Source organism: Marmota monax, unplaced genomic scaffold, assembly GCF_021218885.2.
Source record: "Marmota monax isolate L192 unplaced genomic scaffold, Marmota_monax_Labrador192_F-V1.1 WCK01_AAM20220418_F8-fsc00126, whole genome shotgun sequence".
Taxonomy (NCBI): Eukaryota; Metazoa; Chordata; class Mammalia; order Rodentia; family Sciuridae; genus Marmota; species Marmota monax.
Genome location: NW_026695245.1, coordinates 833961 through 851238, shown reverse-complemented (window position 1 = coordinate 851238; position 17278 = coordinate 833961). Strand labels below are relative to the sequence as shown.

The 17278-nt window shown below is 38.2% G+C and overlaps 1 protein-coding gene across 11 annotated transcripts in view; it reads right to left on the bottom strand.

The window, feature by feature from the left end:
- The window catches only part of Chst9 (carbohydrate sulfotransferase 9), a 268994-nt gene that overhangs the window by 121809 nt on the left and 129907 nt on the right, over positions 1 to 17278 (bottom strand). For 10 of the 11 annotated variants that reach the window (XM_046433284.2, XM_046433295.2, XM_046433305.2 and 7 more), the window contains one exon: positions 6866 to 6907. In XM_046433284.2, the coding sequence (XP_046289240.1) occupies positions 6866 to 6907 (42 nt within the window). Of the gene's footprint in view, positions 1 to 6865; positions 6908 to 17278 lie in introns of those variants that run through there. The other variant, XM_058578261.1, reaches the window with a different exon arrangement.

Here is a 17278-nt window from a genome sequence, read left to right as displayed (position 1 = left end):
ATCCAACAGAAATGAAATCATATTTATAAACAAAAGTGTACAAAAATGTGGATATGGTCTTATTCATAATATCCCTGCACTAGGAACAACTCAAATGCCAAAGACAAAAATAATCAGTAAATAACTATAGACAATGCAATAACATAGCCATGCAATGGAATATTATGCTGCAATAAAAAGGAATGAACTAAAGATATGTGCAGTAATTTTAAAAATATTATAATGTGTGAAAGAAACCCTTATAAAGCATGTGCTATCTGGCTTCATTGATGTGATGTTCGAGAATCAGAATAAGCCAAAATAAACTACAGGGACAGAAATAAGAAAGTGTTGTCTAGCCAGTGAGGGGTATAGAGGAAGAAAGGTAGTGGGTCTGGGATTGGAATTGACTGGAAGGGAAGATAAGAGAACTATTTAGTGTGTAAGAGTCAACTCCTTAGTTTGGATGGCTATTATATAGATACATACAATTATCAAAACTCATTGGATTGAACACTGAATGAAGATTTGTGCATTTTATTGTGTATAAATTGTACCTCACTTAACAAATTAAGAAATTCTATTATTTATAAAAGAATTTCATCATTGAACACCATCGGTAATATTTTCTTACTTTCTTTTAATTTTTTTTGTAGTTGTAGATGGACAACATGCCTTTATTTATTTGTTTATTTTTATGTGGTACTGAGGATCAAACCCAGTGCCTCACACATGCTAGACAAGCACTCTGCCACTGAGCTACAGCCACAGACCATATTTTCTTACTTTCTAGGCATGAGAAACCTTAAAAAATATCTCATGCAGTACCATAAATTTAGTCTACCTGATATACAAAGTACAATGATGATAAGATGAATGTATCCAGTCTCATTAAACTGTCTCAATTTAGTGTTATGTTCAAGAACAAAAAGTTCCAAAAAAATAAAAAAACCCAAAAATTAAAAAAAAAAAAAAAAGCCTTGCCCTGCATAGGATTCAATTTCCAAAGATGAATGTCATTGCCACTTTATTCCAGCAAGGGGAGTAGTTACACTTTGAGAAGAATTCCATCTTTATCACCACTGAATTACTCTATAGGGCACTTTAACAAAACGGAAAAAAAAATTGACTTTTGGGTGTAGCCACAATGGAAATGACAGATCATTTTAATGAAAGAGAAAAAGATTGGAAACCTTGACCCTCTAGATTACTTCGAACCTCAATGAGAAGGGGAAAAAACACTTGCAGATCAGCTTATTAAAATAATATGTCTGTATAATTCAGGTACCAGGAAAACATTTAAAAGAACAGCCAAATTAACTGTGGGGTGCCACATTTTCTTTGTTAATTATTTCCATACAAGAATAAAAATGTACAACCCCTTCCCCTACAAAAGAAGAAAGACCCTAACAACTCCATGGTTTATTGTTCTGGATAGGAGAATGACAGCATCCATTTGTGCAGAATTTACAGCTGTGTGAATAGCTGCAGTGGTCCTTCGAGGGGGGGGGGGTGGAGGCCATCAAGGAGGATGGACTCCTGTTCCTCTGCAGCTCTGGGACTTGTCAGCTGAAATCTTTAGGCCACGAATCTTAAGGTTGAGACTTCATTTAAAAAAATATCATGTTCATCCAATCTTACAAGATTTGTAAGGCTTAATTCTCACATAAGCTCAGGAAGGCTGCAGAAAAGTCTAACTATCCCTTCCTACCAGTTTTGATAATCCTGGATTTACAGAGAAGGATGTTCGGGCTGACAATGGGAAGCATGCCCTATGGCGTGTGGAAGGAACAGTGGGGCTGCTGGGGACTGGCGATCAATACAACAGGATGGGTAACTGCCCTCTTTACCTCTGAGCTTTAAAACAACCCAACCCGGATTCTAGCACCTCAGCTTCTTTTTTGCGAGATGGAATATGGACTCAGGTCTAGGCCACGCATCTCTACAACCTGTGGCACTCATCACTGCCGGCTGTGCTTCCTTCCTTCTGTTTGAGTTTAATCAGCACCAAGAACACTGAGTACCAGTAGATACTGTCCCTTCCAGGAACTGTGCCCAGGAGGAGGCTCCTAGTTAATGCTAAGCTTCTCTAAGGCACAAGCGCAACTCACTCTGAATGAGAGCATCTGTAATAGCTCGAGAGGGGTGTGTCTTTCCTTAAAGTCTCCCACCCCTGCAGCTTGTGCACAAAGTAGGCTTCTCCTTTGGCAGAGTACAGTCTGCTATCAAGATATAAAATGGTATTCCCCTTGAATATGTGTATTCTTTGGCTGGTACATAAACCCTGCTAGAAGATTTTCTTCCTGAAGTTTCAAAGGACATTTCTCAGTTCATTAGCCCTAAGAAATGATTCTGAATTACTCTCTGTTCATTAAATAGAAGCCATTCCCCCCCTACTCTCTATCCTAGGGAAGCATAGAACCTAGAGTAGAAAATTCAAGTTTTAGATTCTGCCTACAACATTTTATCAAGATTCCCCAAATCTGAAATGTTACAGTCTGGGCTGTTTTCTTGCTGTCAGAGACTCATGGGATTGCCAAATAAAGCCAAATAAAGCTGTTTCCCTACTAGCAGAGGATTTTTGAAGAACAATGAGAAAAATGTAACTGAAATGCCACCGTAGTCCTAATTTTCAGTTTGCCACTGAATGGACATGTCTTATTTCTTCCAACTACATGGAAAAGTGATAGAAGACAATCCCAAGTGTCAGTAAGACCTGTGAGATAAATGAAGGGTAGAAAGAAGGTGTGAGTAAAGAAGAGAATATATGAAGAACCCAGAAATGGAAGGCAGGCTGATTAAACAAGAAAGAGAAGTAGAGTGTGGTTGAACAAAAAAATAAAATGAAGAGATGTCCACCTCTGTGTGGGCTTTCAGGAAGAGATGAGCTGCTTCTTCAGTAGAAAGAAGGCAGGGGTGAGATGGTAATTTCAGGGGCCACTGGGGTCTGGCTGGCAAGAGATGGGTGATTCAAAAGCACATTCAAAAGAAGACTGATAGGCGTTTATGGGATGGAGGGAAAATACCCTGTCTGCACCACAGGAGGCAATGCATCAATGGGTCCTTCCTTGGGGAAGGCAGAGATGTATCTGCACTGTGTGTGGCTCAGGCCATGTAGAGAAGTCCCACATGTGGGGAGTGGATGTTGAGGTGTCTTGGGGCAAGCTGCATATTAACAGGTCACTCCAGTCAACTGAAGGAATGTACAGGAAGCAGGGAGTTTGGAGGTGAATTTCATGTGACTCAGGTTGAGACAAAAGAGGAGTTGATTGGAGGAGGAAGGACACAGAAGAAAAAGCTCTGGGCTCTCCCAACTTCTAATTAATCTCTGGAGTCATAGTTTCACAGAAACCTAGAATTTCGTCTGGATTTGACAGGTTTTTCCTAATGTTGCAAATATTATTCATAGAAGATGCTCCTATTCATTTTCTTCAAAGATCTTCAATAGTTGCTAGCACCTTGCATTCATCTTTCATGAATAATCACTGACTGAATGAGTCAACCATGTTCCCAAATGAGGAATATGTTTTACATTAATTAAAATAGCAGTCAATAACGTGCAAGATTTAGCCTATATTTTCTTTATTACTGCCATTTGGCAAATTAAGGATGAGAGCCCTAGCAATTCAAATCTCCCTCTGAGGAAAGTTTAGTAACTATCAAGACAGATCTTGGCAGCTCTTGCTTGGGATCCCCAAGGCTCACTAAGCATTTTAAGAGGACACAAGACATTTTCCTAGTGGCTAGTGAGATAACCCTTGTCCAAGCATGGGAGGCTGTGCATGCAGTTCTGTATATTGCAACCTGCAAATCCTATGCTGAGGTTTAGAATTGTGTGAAGGCCTGAGGAGCAGGTGGCAGGTGAACTTGAGGCAAATTGTGCTTTTCTATTCCAGAGGAGATGGGAAAAGCATTGTGCTAGAAAACTCAAGCTCAAGTGCAAGGAGAGGTTGAGATCAGGACTGTGAGATAAGGGTGGGCTGTGGGAAGAGAGGAAGGCCAGTCAGGGGTCTTGCCAACCACTGACCTACTCTGAGAAGTAGGCCTGTGGCTGGAGTTTAGCTGATAGTTGAGAACATGTGAACATGCGGACATATAGGAACTCTACCTTTAGAGTAAGCCACTCACTTTTTTGGACAATGACAAGAATCTTAGGATCACAGGCTATTGATATTGAACAGAAAAGGCATCATTCAGCCAAAACAGAGTTGAGGACAGGTCACCAACCCTTGAGTATAAGGCCTCTAAATTTCTGAAATCTGCATTGACCAACATTTCCAATTTCTCTTTCAAAAGCACTATCCCTTAGCCACTAGGGTACCTGCTTTGATTTCCTCCAATCCCAGATTATCCAATTATCCATGTGGCTGCATATAGTATGGCCCTATATGCAAAGTCATGTTTTAAAAATGGGATCTTCATTCTGCTTTAAAAACATTTATATATATCCCCTTCTTCTATTCATTTCTCATTGTGATTTTTTCCCCTCTTTCTCCAGAAACAGTGGGGATGGATGTGGAGGTATCCTGGGGCAAGCTTAGCTGAATGAATAGAATTCCCACAAGTAGAGAAAGGAAGGAAATCTTTTCCAGCAGTACAAGCAAAAGCAGAGAGATGTGGAGGAGCATAGATAACAGTCACAGGAGATAACTCACACAGGATAACAGTCCTGCAGCCCCAACTCTAGAGCATCATTTATGGGCACACCCAGGACATACATACCTCTTTCCTGCTCTCAGCCACCTCTGTAATCTATGCACTGTTATCCCTCTTACATACACAAGAGTTCAGCCAGGTAGCTCAGCAGTGTTCTGGCCACTCTAGCTGCTTCTCAGCATAGTGTTTTATAGTTTATGAAGCACCTTCACATGATTATAAAGTTCTCAAACTCATTAATTCATTGTTATCCTTGCGTCCATTTTACGCATGGTGACATTGACATCTGGAGAGATTGTATGACCTGCCCACGTCCCATGGATCATGGGTGGCTAAATTAGTTTTCAAACTGGTGTCCTCCAGTTCCATATCGCACGCTTTTCCAACCAGACAGTGGGAAAGAAAATGGAAGCTCTCAGACATAAACTTCCTGAAATTTCTTTGCATTCACCTTCAAGTTTATCTATTTTTTTTAAATCCCCCTTTTCCTTCTGTCTCAGAAAGAAACTTGTTTTATACCGTGTTCCTGAAAGTTCTCTCTCCATCCTCAAGTGGTCTCATTTATTCCCATGTTTTTACATTTCAACTCTGTGCAGATGACTCTCCAGTCTTTCTCTCTGAACTCCAGGGGTCATTTTGAAATCCTTCAAAAGCATCTTTTCTTGATCATATGCTTTTCACATACCATACACCACTCCCACCCTGTAGCTCTGCACTACTAACTCCCACTGTGCTCTATTTTTCTAGAGCTTTCTATGCTCTTCTTTTGCTTGTAAAGCTTTCCTTCCTTTCTCTACTTGTAGGAATTCTATTCATTCAGCTAAGTGTTATACCTACTATGAGTATTTCCCCAGTTTTTCTAGTGATGTGGTTTCTGTGTTCCCAAAGCACTTTGCTTATTGGGATAACATGTCACTTATCATATGGGAAAATTATTTGTCTCTATCTCTTTCTTAGTTTTAAAGCTGCCAACATAGTGAATACAAAGAAAAGGATTTTATTTATCACTACTTCCCTAGACTGCAATAAGCATGGCCCATGGCTTAGTGTTTGTGGAATGAATAAAGGAATAAAGAAATGAAAGGTGACTCAGTTACCATTCCAGTTTTTCAACATGCTCTAAGGAGGACATAGTCTGATTTTTTCCCTCACTTCAAATCTGCTGTGGTACTGGAAAGTGGTCTTGCTTGCTTTGTGAAAATATTGAGTTTTAAGTGAAAACAACAACAACAACAAAACCAAAACTAAAAAACCTACTGTATGAAACTATAAAAAAGGAAATGGAATGGTATAACATTTTTCATGTGAAAGAAAGTAAATATACTACTATTATCCTGTGACCCATGTTACAGAAATGCATCCTAAAACCTAAAATTTCTATTTATTAATTTTCAAATGAAATAATAGGAACTGATCATTTTCTATTGGTAAATATGTATATTCACAAATTGCACAATAGTAAACTTCATCTGATTGAAATAATGAGTTTGGCAAGGTAAGGAAGAAAGGCTAGACTGAATTAGGGAAGTTGGAATTTATTGAAAGCAATGCAGTTTTATTACCTTCAATACTATGATCTGCCAATAAAGTCTGTCTAAGGAGACATCTACTTAATGACATGGATCCTTATTTTATAGCTGAATGTGTTTGCCTAAAGACCGCTATATGAAGACCCATGAGAATAATGCAATCTTTTTGCACGGGTTATCAAGAGTTCTCTCTATTGTGCTTAGCATAACCATTCTTTGCAGACCATTCAACAATATATTTCCGATTAGTCTAGAATAATGATTCAAAAATTGTTCATTAACAACATCTGAGTTAAGAAGGTCTTACTATATTTATAAAGGAAGGGACCTTGGAAACTAAAGAATATGGTCCAATGTTCCAGGCAGAAGTGGTAAATGCTTTCAAAATAAAAATGTAAACTTTTCCAAATAAGATAAATATTACTTATTCACTAAGCTAGATATCAGAGAAATCTATCTTTGAAGGCTTTGGTTTCCTTTATAAATTCCTTGAGGGCATGGGTCATGGTCTGCTTGCTTCTCTTCCCATTCTCTGACACTTTATACACTTCAACAGAGCCACCTGGGTTGTGCCTTCTGGTGATGGTAATCAACACCAGAACAGGCACTTAGACATAATGCTGAGGTTTTAAGATAGTCTAGTTGCTGCTCTGCTAATCTGTTAGTAGCCAAGACTCAAACATTATGAGGAGGTTACTCACTGATTCTGGGTGCAGGCTGCAAGTAGTTTATTGGGTCCCATCCTGGAAAAGAAGAGAAAGAAAATTCATATGTTACTATCACATCCAGACATTTACAAATCTTTCTAACAAATAAGACTCAAAACCTCTAATATTTTATAGTAACAAGGACAGTCATGGGCAAGAAGAAGGTCATGAAATTAAATATGTCATTTTCTGTGTTTCTGGGCTAAGGAAGAAATGGCAGGCTTGGAGTCACTTATTAGCAAACCTGGCATTACCTTTAAACTTTGTCATGCAAATGACAGTTTTGTGGCTGAGCTCTCCGCCTGGGAAAGTTTGGGAAGTTGGGATGGGTGCAGTTGGAAAATAGCCATCTCACAGAAGATGATTTCCCTCTATTTTTAGCATTTTGCTCAATTAATGTATTAGTATGTTAATATGCAAATTATATTTTCCACTTGAAATCTTTGTGTAAAATTGTATACTTTGGATATATGTCTTTGGGTAACATTGATACTTGGGGTAGATATGCCATGTACTTCTCCTAGCCCTGGGGCGGGGGAGGGGGGTCAGTGGCCCATCCTGGGTACCTTAGTTTGGAAGACTTGTAACAGTAGAGGAAATCCAGGTAGAGAAAATAGGGCTCTGGGGAAAGCAATCCAAGGATAATTACATTGTCCAGAAGTAATGGTTGTTCCTTCTATACTAAGAGCTGTGTAAGAGTTTTGTTCATCCTAATGACGGTCCTAAGGAGGACCGTCTTCTGCCAGATGAAATGGCCCAACGAACATACTATATTTCTCTTTGGTCAGTCATCTATGGGGAGAGGAGGGCCTCTGCTTATGCTGAGAACAATTCTAAGGAACTGAAAGCAGGTATTTACACAAGCAGTGTTTGGCTTTTTCAGGTACACAATTCCAATTCTTCCTTAGATAACATTATAAATATAGAATTCATAATCTATGATAATATCTATATTATATACCACATACTATTTTACATATTTAATCATAACACATATCATATTCTATACTATGTAAATATAAATATAACATCTTTAATACATATGTATTATGTTTTGTTCTTTGCATGCACGTCTTTTGAAATATGTTAATATGCTAATACTTAAATAAGCACTCAAGAGTAGTGTGACCTAAGCAACGTAGGAATATTAATTTTCTGTACTTCCTTCCTGTTCCATTTAAATCTCCTACTGTCAGTGCAATTCATTTATGGCATTGTTTTTCTAACCCTAATTGAGAGCAAAGTTTTCTTGGCTCTTGTCTTTTTAATCAGTTTTTACCAAATTTCATTTGTGCAAAAATATACCAGGTTATACTTGTATCAATGAAATGCTTTTTTGTTATTAGAATGATTAAAAGAAAATACATCCAAGTGCATTTTGAATTGTATTGTTCTGAATTGCCTCGTATAAGGTCTCAGCAGTTCTACTTGATTTAGTAATTTCTGCATTTCAGATGAAGGTATTTATAAGTCATTTATATAGCTCATCAATAAATGATAGGTCTTTCAGTACAACTGATCCCCACGGGCTGGAACTTGATATGTAATCCGCTGCTCCAACCCACTCTAATGTAATTGCAACTTTCTATTTACCTGTTCACCCATGTAACAGCAGCATGATTAAGGTCACACTTTCCTGGCTTAGCGATAAGACTATTGTTTAGGCTAGAACCTCAAATCTTCTTCCACATGAAACTGATTATATCTGTTATTTATATGGCCTATCACTTAATCATGGAAGAAAATTAAATTGGTGCTGAAAAAACAGCTACTCATAAAGTCAAATGCATCTGCTTCTTTATCTCTTATGATATTTGGTAAGTTGCTTATTGATTGTATGATGGATTGTTCTCATCTGGTATCCCTTTTAAGGTACTGGCTTATAATGATCAAATCATTTCCTTAAAAAATGTGGACATGGCAGGTGCTTTCCTCCTCTGGGTTATATCGCAAAGATAAAGGCTACGCAACTGCCAATTGCTTAAGTGTGTCTGAAAACCTGACATTGGGACATCATAATGACAGCATGTAGAGGCATTGGATACTCTTTCCTGGTCTGGTTCAGCTCTCCACACATAACAGACTGAAGTACATTAGTCAAAGGCCTGTCTCCCACTTTATATAGCAAACTTATTGAACACAGGGATGACCCACTTTTATTCCTCTTTATAACTTTCCCAAACCTAGGTGAGTGTCATGCATAAATATGGGTTGAATTAAATTACATTTGAGAGAGCTAATACTTTAAAGATCTGGTAAAGAGGAAGGAGAGCTTTCATGAATTGTCTTTTAAGGAGAGGTATTCTCTCCCATCTCCCCCAAAATATTAATAGAGTGAACAGCTCTTCAAAGGATTTTTTCCATACTGTATCTTCTGAGTCATTGTTATTCCTATTTATATTTTAAGGTAATAACTACCTATAGGATGGTTGTATGGACTGACTTACTAGGTACGTGATCATAAATTAAATACCTGTGAATGTTCATCTCTGAACAACTGGGAATCTGACTTTCAGTGTCAGAATTGGGGCTTTGCTTTACATAATGGAAATTAATTGAGTTTGACCAGAGCTGCTAAAATTAATAAGAGCTTAAACATTGCATCTCGTACACACGTTCTTACATTGTGTTTACAAGTTTCAATATGGAATTACTACTTATTTAGGGGCACACATAATCCATTGAAACAGGATCTTTTCCCTTCATTCTATCCCTTTAATCTGAGTCATTTTCATTTTCTGTGGTGAAGCACATTTCACATGTTGAAATTTGGCGTAAACAACCTAATAAGTGAATAATTCTAGAGCTTTGATGGAAAATCAATTTTTTTTTAAAAAAAGTAGCATTTCACTGATCCTTATCCTGAGGGTTGGAGAGCTTCATGCTTCGGAATTGTACACTGAGCCAGGTAGAGCTCACTTTCCAGTAAGAGAACACAAATAGGACCATATGTACTTTTCTTAGGAGAAATTGAAGTAATTCTTCTGGCCACATGATAAATTAATAAAGTTGTTTATCAGGGCTGGGAGTGTAGCTCAGAGGAACATTTGCCTAGCATGCATAAGGCTCTGGATTTGATCTCCAGCACTGGAAAAAAAAATGGTTTATCATCCTCCTTCCCTAATAAAGAATAAAAAGAATAGGAAAAGGTTAGACAGCTTCCTAAGGCCATGTTGCAATTTGTTAAAATTTAAACAGGATTACACTTGGATTGCCAAAGCCTGTTCCTCAATAATGAGTCACTTTTTTTTCCCAGCTAAATCTTGCAGCAATCTGATTATCAATAGCCTCTAGATTTTACAAAAAGATATTTAGATGTAAAAATAAAGAAAACAAAAATATCACTGTGAAGTCTAGGCCTCTCGCTGTCCAATATTTAGTGGCTGAATTTAAAAGTTCATCCCAATATTTTCTTTTGAAATATTGATTTGATCTAACCTTACTTTCCCCCCTCTTCTTTTAAAATTGCCTGGATGCACAATTATTAAATCAATAATAGCCACAATAACAGCTAACAGGTTCTGAATCCTTATGAAATACCAGACATGCTACTGAGTGCTTTATGTGACCCTTATCTAACTAATATTGTAAGAATCCCATAGGAATACTACCAGGATTTCTGTGCATGTAATAAAGCTACATGTTTCCAGTCTGCATTTCCTTACATAAACCAAACTCACAATCGTCATCCGTATTTCCCAATTTCATTAACATTAAAGTGGATTGACAACTTAAAGGCACAAAGCAGAATCCCATTTAGATTAGAATCCCCTTAGATTGAAGGGTTTTCCCCCCAATATTTTACTCACATCTAATTCTATAGGTTTTACTAATTCAACTCCATAGAGAATTTTCAAAACCAATTCAGAGAAACAGAAATTCCCTTTTATATACTCATATTATGTCATTGGCTTACATAATTTATAATTGGGTTAAATTTCTAAATGAACAAGTACAATTGGCACAGCAGATCTGGGAACAAACACAATGGGTTCTTGGTCCACCTACATCTCTCCACAGGTGGGGCCAGCTCACAGTGGGCTCAGGGGCACCCCATGTTGAGCTAGCTGTAAATCTCAGTCAATGGGTTACATTGGGAGAAAGGAGAGGAGGGCTTTATCAGGCAAATCACTTAAGACCAGCAAAAGAACTTCTATTGTATTCGTTATTTTGTGAATAAGTTATTTAGATAACATTAAAATAAGAAAAAACAATAAGGTGGAAGAGAGGAAGAAGAGAGTGAGTTTAGGTATTTTGCCCAAGGCTACAAAACTAGAGGTGAAACTAGAATTTGACTCCAGTTGAGTGTTCTTTTTCTCCATTCCATTATGCCTCAGAACAGAGGTGACTGCAGTGGGTTATATGTGATATTGGAGTCCCGAAAGGGGACTTGGGACAGCTGAAGATCAATCAGCAAGAGAACAGCGAGACCAAAACCAGAAGAACCCAGAAAGAGAGGAGATTGTCATAGAAATCTGCAAGAGGGAAGCCCTGTAATCGTGGTGCTTTCCTTGAGTTAACCCAAGTATTTCTTGACTTCATACCTCACTGGTTCAAAACAAAAGGGGTTTCAGAAAACAAATTTTGTCTACGGATATTGCCAACAGAACTGGTTTTTTATAGTTTTGAAATTGAAGAAATCCTGAAAGGTCATCTCACCTCATCAGCAGACAATATATATAACAGAAGAGCCTATGACTCAGTGGTCCCGGGGGGGTACCAAGCTTCAGGAAATCTGTGATGACAAATAGCAATTAAATGAAGTAATCTGAATTGCTCTCCATCTACTTCTTCCTAATCCCTGGGTTTTTTACTTGTTCTATTTCTGTCAAGTCCTTCTGTGGGTAAGACTATTTAAGCCCTAGTTTTGAAGAACTTCCTAGTCTCCTGGAAGGGATGGTTTTATAGTAGCTGTTTTAAAATGCCTCACAGTAGATTTTTATGTTTTCCCATTAAGTATTAATGATCTCAGCTTATGTTAAATGCTTTCTGTTTCTTTTCTTGGCATTTTTCAAGTTATTTCCTTCGAGAAGAAAATTGGAAAGGTATCGAGATTTCTGTGGCTTCATAAGGAATTCATAAAAAGGTTAAGATCTCAAATGACTATCCCTTCAATCAAATTACGTTCAATTGTTCAAAATGTTTGTACCTGGAGCATCAGTTTTGTGCACTTCCAGAAATAGCTGTTTATTTTTCACTGATTTAGTTATTATTGCCATCATATGGCAGTACATGTGGTTGAGATTTAAAGAATCCCTCATCTAAAACTGCATCCTGCCTGAGTATTTTTTGGAAGGAGATTATAAACAATGGATCAATGAACTCACATGAGTGAAAAAAGCAAAGAGGATGTGATAGATGGTTTATGTTTTATGAAGGTTGCAAAATTAGTTAACCAACTGAAAGAAAAGACAAATTAGAGACAAGTAGGGGGAGATCCAGTATCAGTGTTTGTGACAAGTGCTCCTTTATAGGGCATCCTGAATAAAGCCACTCTATGTTATAAGGAGGAGTACCTGTGCTCTGCCCAGAGCAGGGTGCATTGGTGCTCCTGCCAGGCTCCCTTTGCAGAGGAAGCAGCACTGTCTAGCATGCTCTGCCCAACATAGAGTGCAAAGCAGATCCTATCCAGGAGTGTCTAAGAGCGGGACCCGCCCAAGAGGCAGCTGCTAAAATGAGAATAATACTGAAAAGACCCAGGAGGCCTGAGCCCCAAGCCTGATTCTCTGCTACCTGGTAGAAAACCCATTCACTTAGCTTCTCTGAGCCTTCATTCCCTATTCTACAAAATGTCTTAATATCCAATGCAGCTTTTAAATTCTGTGAAATAGGACAATAAATAAAGAAGTTCTTCGCGGCCAAGCCGTTACTATGTTTTTCCTTTATATGTTGTATTCATTCCCCCTCAACCCCACATAGTGCTTTCTGGATATATAGATTTATGTCTCCTTAGCTTAGGCTTATCTCCTTAGCTTTAGTTTTGGCTTCTCTTGAACTTCAATTTTGCTTCTACAAATTCTAGCTCCCACGTGGGTCTATGGTTGGATCAAGTGCAGAGATACTTGAATGAAACACATAATGCTTTTCACCAAACCATTCATCCGCCAAACTTACTATCTGTTATAGAGACAGTCCTTCCTGCCATCCAGGCATGTGACTTTGACATCTCCCAGGCATCTCATCCCTATACTTGCTTCCATATGGTCACCTTTTGATTTTTTTTTTTTTATATCTTATGCTCATTCTTTTTTCTATGTTGACAATATTCCAACTAAGGTTCTTAGTACAACAAAGCCCAGACTTTTTTGCAACTGTCCCCAACTTGGTACTCCTGATTTCAGTCTCCATCCTCATTTTGATTTACCAAATCAATTGTTTAAAAATCGCCTTGCCCATGCTAATATCCTCTTCAAACAACTCTAATTACTTCTCACTATGACAGGAGCCAGTCTAACTCAGCATCCAGTGCTCACTAAAATAGGATCCTTACTTACCTGCGTAACTCAATACTCTTATACCAGTTCTGGAAATCCCTTGGGTAGGCCACATCTATTTATATTCACAAGACTGGACTAACTCTTTTCCTTCTATTTGAAAATGTCCCATTCCTTCTTCAAGATCTAAACTGGAGGATTTCACATCTCAGTGTTCAGAGTGGCCATCCTCTGAGCCACCATTGTTTCTTGCTGGGAGTCAGACAATGGTGCAGGAGTGGACTGCATGCCAGGCCAAGTCCCTTACGGGTATCAACTTATTTGTTCCTTAACCTTATTTCTTCCTTCAGTATCATCACTGTCACTACTTTATAGGTAAAGACTGTGGCTTAGAGAGCTTGCTAATTTGACAAGGTCACAAAGTTTCCCAGTGCTGGATCCAAACTCTGGTGCTCTAACCATGAGTCCATGCTGCCAATCCTCACAGCACCCAGTCTACTGAAGCTTCTGTGCTTCAGTAAATCCTTTTGTCAATTGTCTCTGTCTCATGCAAGCTCATGGAAGGAGAGCACTTTGTCTCTGTTCTTTCTGTAGCCTATAACTGGCACACAGAAACATCTGGAAGGTACAACCTGAGAAGTTCAGGAACTGAGTTTAGCATTAGAAACAACAGCAAACCTCTGACAGTAACTACCCTGCAGAGACATACCATCTTTCTCTACCTCTCCCATTTTCTGGTAACAGGCTGAATATTTTGCAGGTCAGAAAAGGGGTAACATTCACAATAAAAATACCTGCCACAATACAGTGATGCAGCAGCCACATCAATGTTTATAGCAGCTCAACTCACAAGAGCTAAACTATGGAACCAACCAAGGTGTTCTTCTGGATAAAAAATGTGAAATATATATATATATATATATATATATATATATATATATATATATATGATAGAATATTATTCAGCCTTAAAGAAAAATGAAATTAAGATATTTGCCGGTAAATGAATGGAGCTGGAGAATATCATGCTAAGTAAAATAAGCTAATCCCCCCAAACCAAAGGCCAAATAGTTTTTCTGATATGCAGATGCTAATTCACAATGGGGGTGGGCAGGGAAGTGTAGAGATACTTTGGATTAGGCAGAGGGAGTGAAGGGATGGGAGGGGTATGGATGGGGATAGGAAGGATAGTAGAATGAATCGGACACTATGTACATACATGACTACATGACCAGACCAGTGTGATTCTACATAATGTACAACCAGAAGAATGAGAAATTATACTCCTTTTATGTGTGATGTGTCAAAGTGCATTCATTCTACTGTCATATGAAACTAATTAGATATTAAAAAAAACTAAAAAGAAATACCTGCTACATTTTCACATTTCAGTATGTGGGCCAGATTATAAGAAAGATCTTTCCATATTGGAGCCTCCCTTCTTCTTTCCCTCCCTCCTTGCTTCCTTCTCTTCCTTCTTTTCTCCCTTCAGTACTCACCTACAATTATTTCATGCACCCTTCATACCAGAGCAATCAACTTCTGTGTTTGTTATTAATGTTGGCGTCCTACATGCTACAAGACAGAGGCAAGTGAAATCAAGTAATCACCCAAAGCAATAAAAAAGATGGCTAAAATTTATTGTGAACCTTCCATGAGCTCGACTTAGGCCAAGGGCTTGGCAGGCATTATTCACTTAGTCCTTATAAGAACTCCATAAAATTAAAGTATTACCATCTCCATTTCACATATGAGGTGAGCAAGTCAGGTCGTATGATCTAGAGGGGCCCCGTGAGGAGACTGGTGCTGGCAGTTGGATACTAGAGCCTGCCCTGGTAACCTTTACACTGACTCCTTCCAGGACAGACCCAATTTTCTGACATACAAGGGATGAAGCTTCATCCTTTGAAGGTTGCCCCACAAGTAGGATTGGAGCAAAAGGGGAAGGCTTCCAATAACATTGCAGACTTTTCCTGAAAGCTGGTGTGTGACCTTTAGCAAGTGAACCTCTCAGGACTGTATTCATTTCATTTATAAAATGAAAAATTAGCACCAAATAGTCTCCAGAATATTCCTCCCAGACACAGATCTTGTATTATTCCGTAGGCTGCTGTGTGTGGGTGATTGGTCCCTGACCTTAGAGTTGGAAGGACAAGGTACCTTCACAAAGCAATTTCAAAAAGGCAGAGGAAGGAAGGAATAATGTAAACATGCTTCCAATTCAAGTGTGTAATTTCATCAGGTAAGCTCCTCTTAGCCAGACTGCAAGGAGGAAATTCCCTCACCTGCCATCAATAGCCACATCCTGTTTAGTTTTGGCTTTTCAAATATTTTTCAAATCTGCCCCCTTTTCCCTTCCCACTGATACTTCCTTGGTTAACTCCCCTATTATCTCTCACTAGATGATTGAAGTTGACATCCAGGAAGCATATTTATTTGGATAGGTATTAGTCATTTCAAATTTAAGATACACTATATTGAACTCACCTTTTTTTTTCTTTCAAGAAACATTTATTGAACTCACCTTTTAGCCTCAGCTCCAACCCTGTTCCTATCATGTTCTGCTACATCCCAGCTAACGGTATTATTCACCAACTTGATCAGGCCCAAAACTTAAAGTCATTCTTTATCATTCTATTCTTATTTTTCCTATATCCAATCCTTCCATCAGAATGACCTATTTCAAAAATACATTCTGAATGTGATAGTATCATATCTACTGAAATCACCCTGGACCAGGCCTCTCTGTTTTTCTTTTGGTAAACTTAAATGGCTTTCTAAATAGTCTTATAATCTCCGCTTCTTTTCTAGAATCTCTTCTAAGTCCGAGTATTTAAAGGAAAAACAATTCATCTCATATCCTTGTTTAAAGTTCTCTAGGGATTTTCCATTGAAATATCATAAAATCCAAACTTCTTACAGTAATCTAGAAGGCCCCATATGAGTGATATGCTGCCTACATATACTCATCCTTGTACACCATTCTCTACCACATGGACTTCATTCTTTGTCCCCTCAACCCACAAAGCCTGTCCTGACTCAGGGCCTTTAAATTTGCCATTCCTTCTTCTTTCAACTCTGCTCATGACTGGTTCTTTCACACTGATCAGGATTCAGTTCAAATGCCACCTGTTCAGAGGTGTCTCCATCTACTACTCTAGCTAATGTAGTAACTAAAGTGTGACCACTCAAAAGGCAGTTCTCTTCCAATAGATATTGACCAACTGAAAATAGAAAAATATGAGATCACCTAAGCAAGTTATTAAAAATTAGAAAAACCAGCTAAAAAGTTGAAAATGTTTCTTTGAGAAACCTATTTCAATTCTTCTGGATACATATCCAGTAGTGGGACTGCTGGACCATAAGGTAGCTCTATTATTAATTTTTTGAGGAGTCTCCATAGTGTCTTCTATTATAGCTGTACCAATTCACATTCCCACCAACAGTGGACCAGGGTTCCCTTCCAACGACATCCTCTCTCCCATACTTGTTATCTTTTGTCTTTTTGATAACAGCCTTTCAAGCAGTTGTGAGATTATCTCTCAATGTAGTTTTGATTTGAATTTCTCTGATTATTAGTGATACTGAGCAACTTTTCCAATGCCTGTTGGCCATTTGTATACATCCTTTAGAAAAATGTCTTATTCATACTTTTTGCCCATTTTAAAATTGGATTACTAGTTGTTGTTTTTTTCTTTTTTTGCTATTGAGTTGCATGATATCCTAAGGTAATGATAGCATTATTCACAATAGCTAAGGCATGGGAATGACCTATATGTCTGTTGACAATGGATGGATTACGAAGCTGTAAAACACACACACACACACACACACACACATACACACATACAGAGAGAGAGAGAGAGAGAGAGAGAGAGGAATATTTTTCAGTATTGAGAAAAAGAAAATCCTGCCCTTTAAGAGAGCATGAATACAAAATGCAGAATATTATACTAAATAAAATAAGTTACAG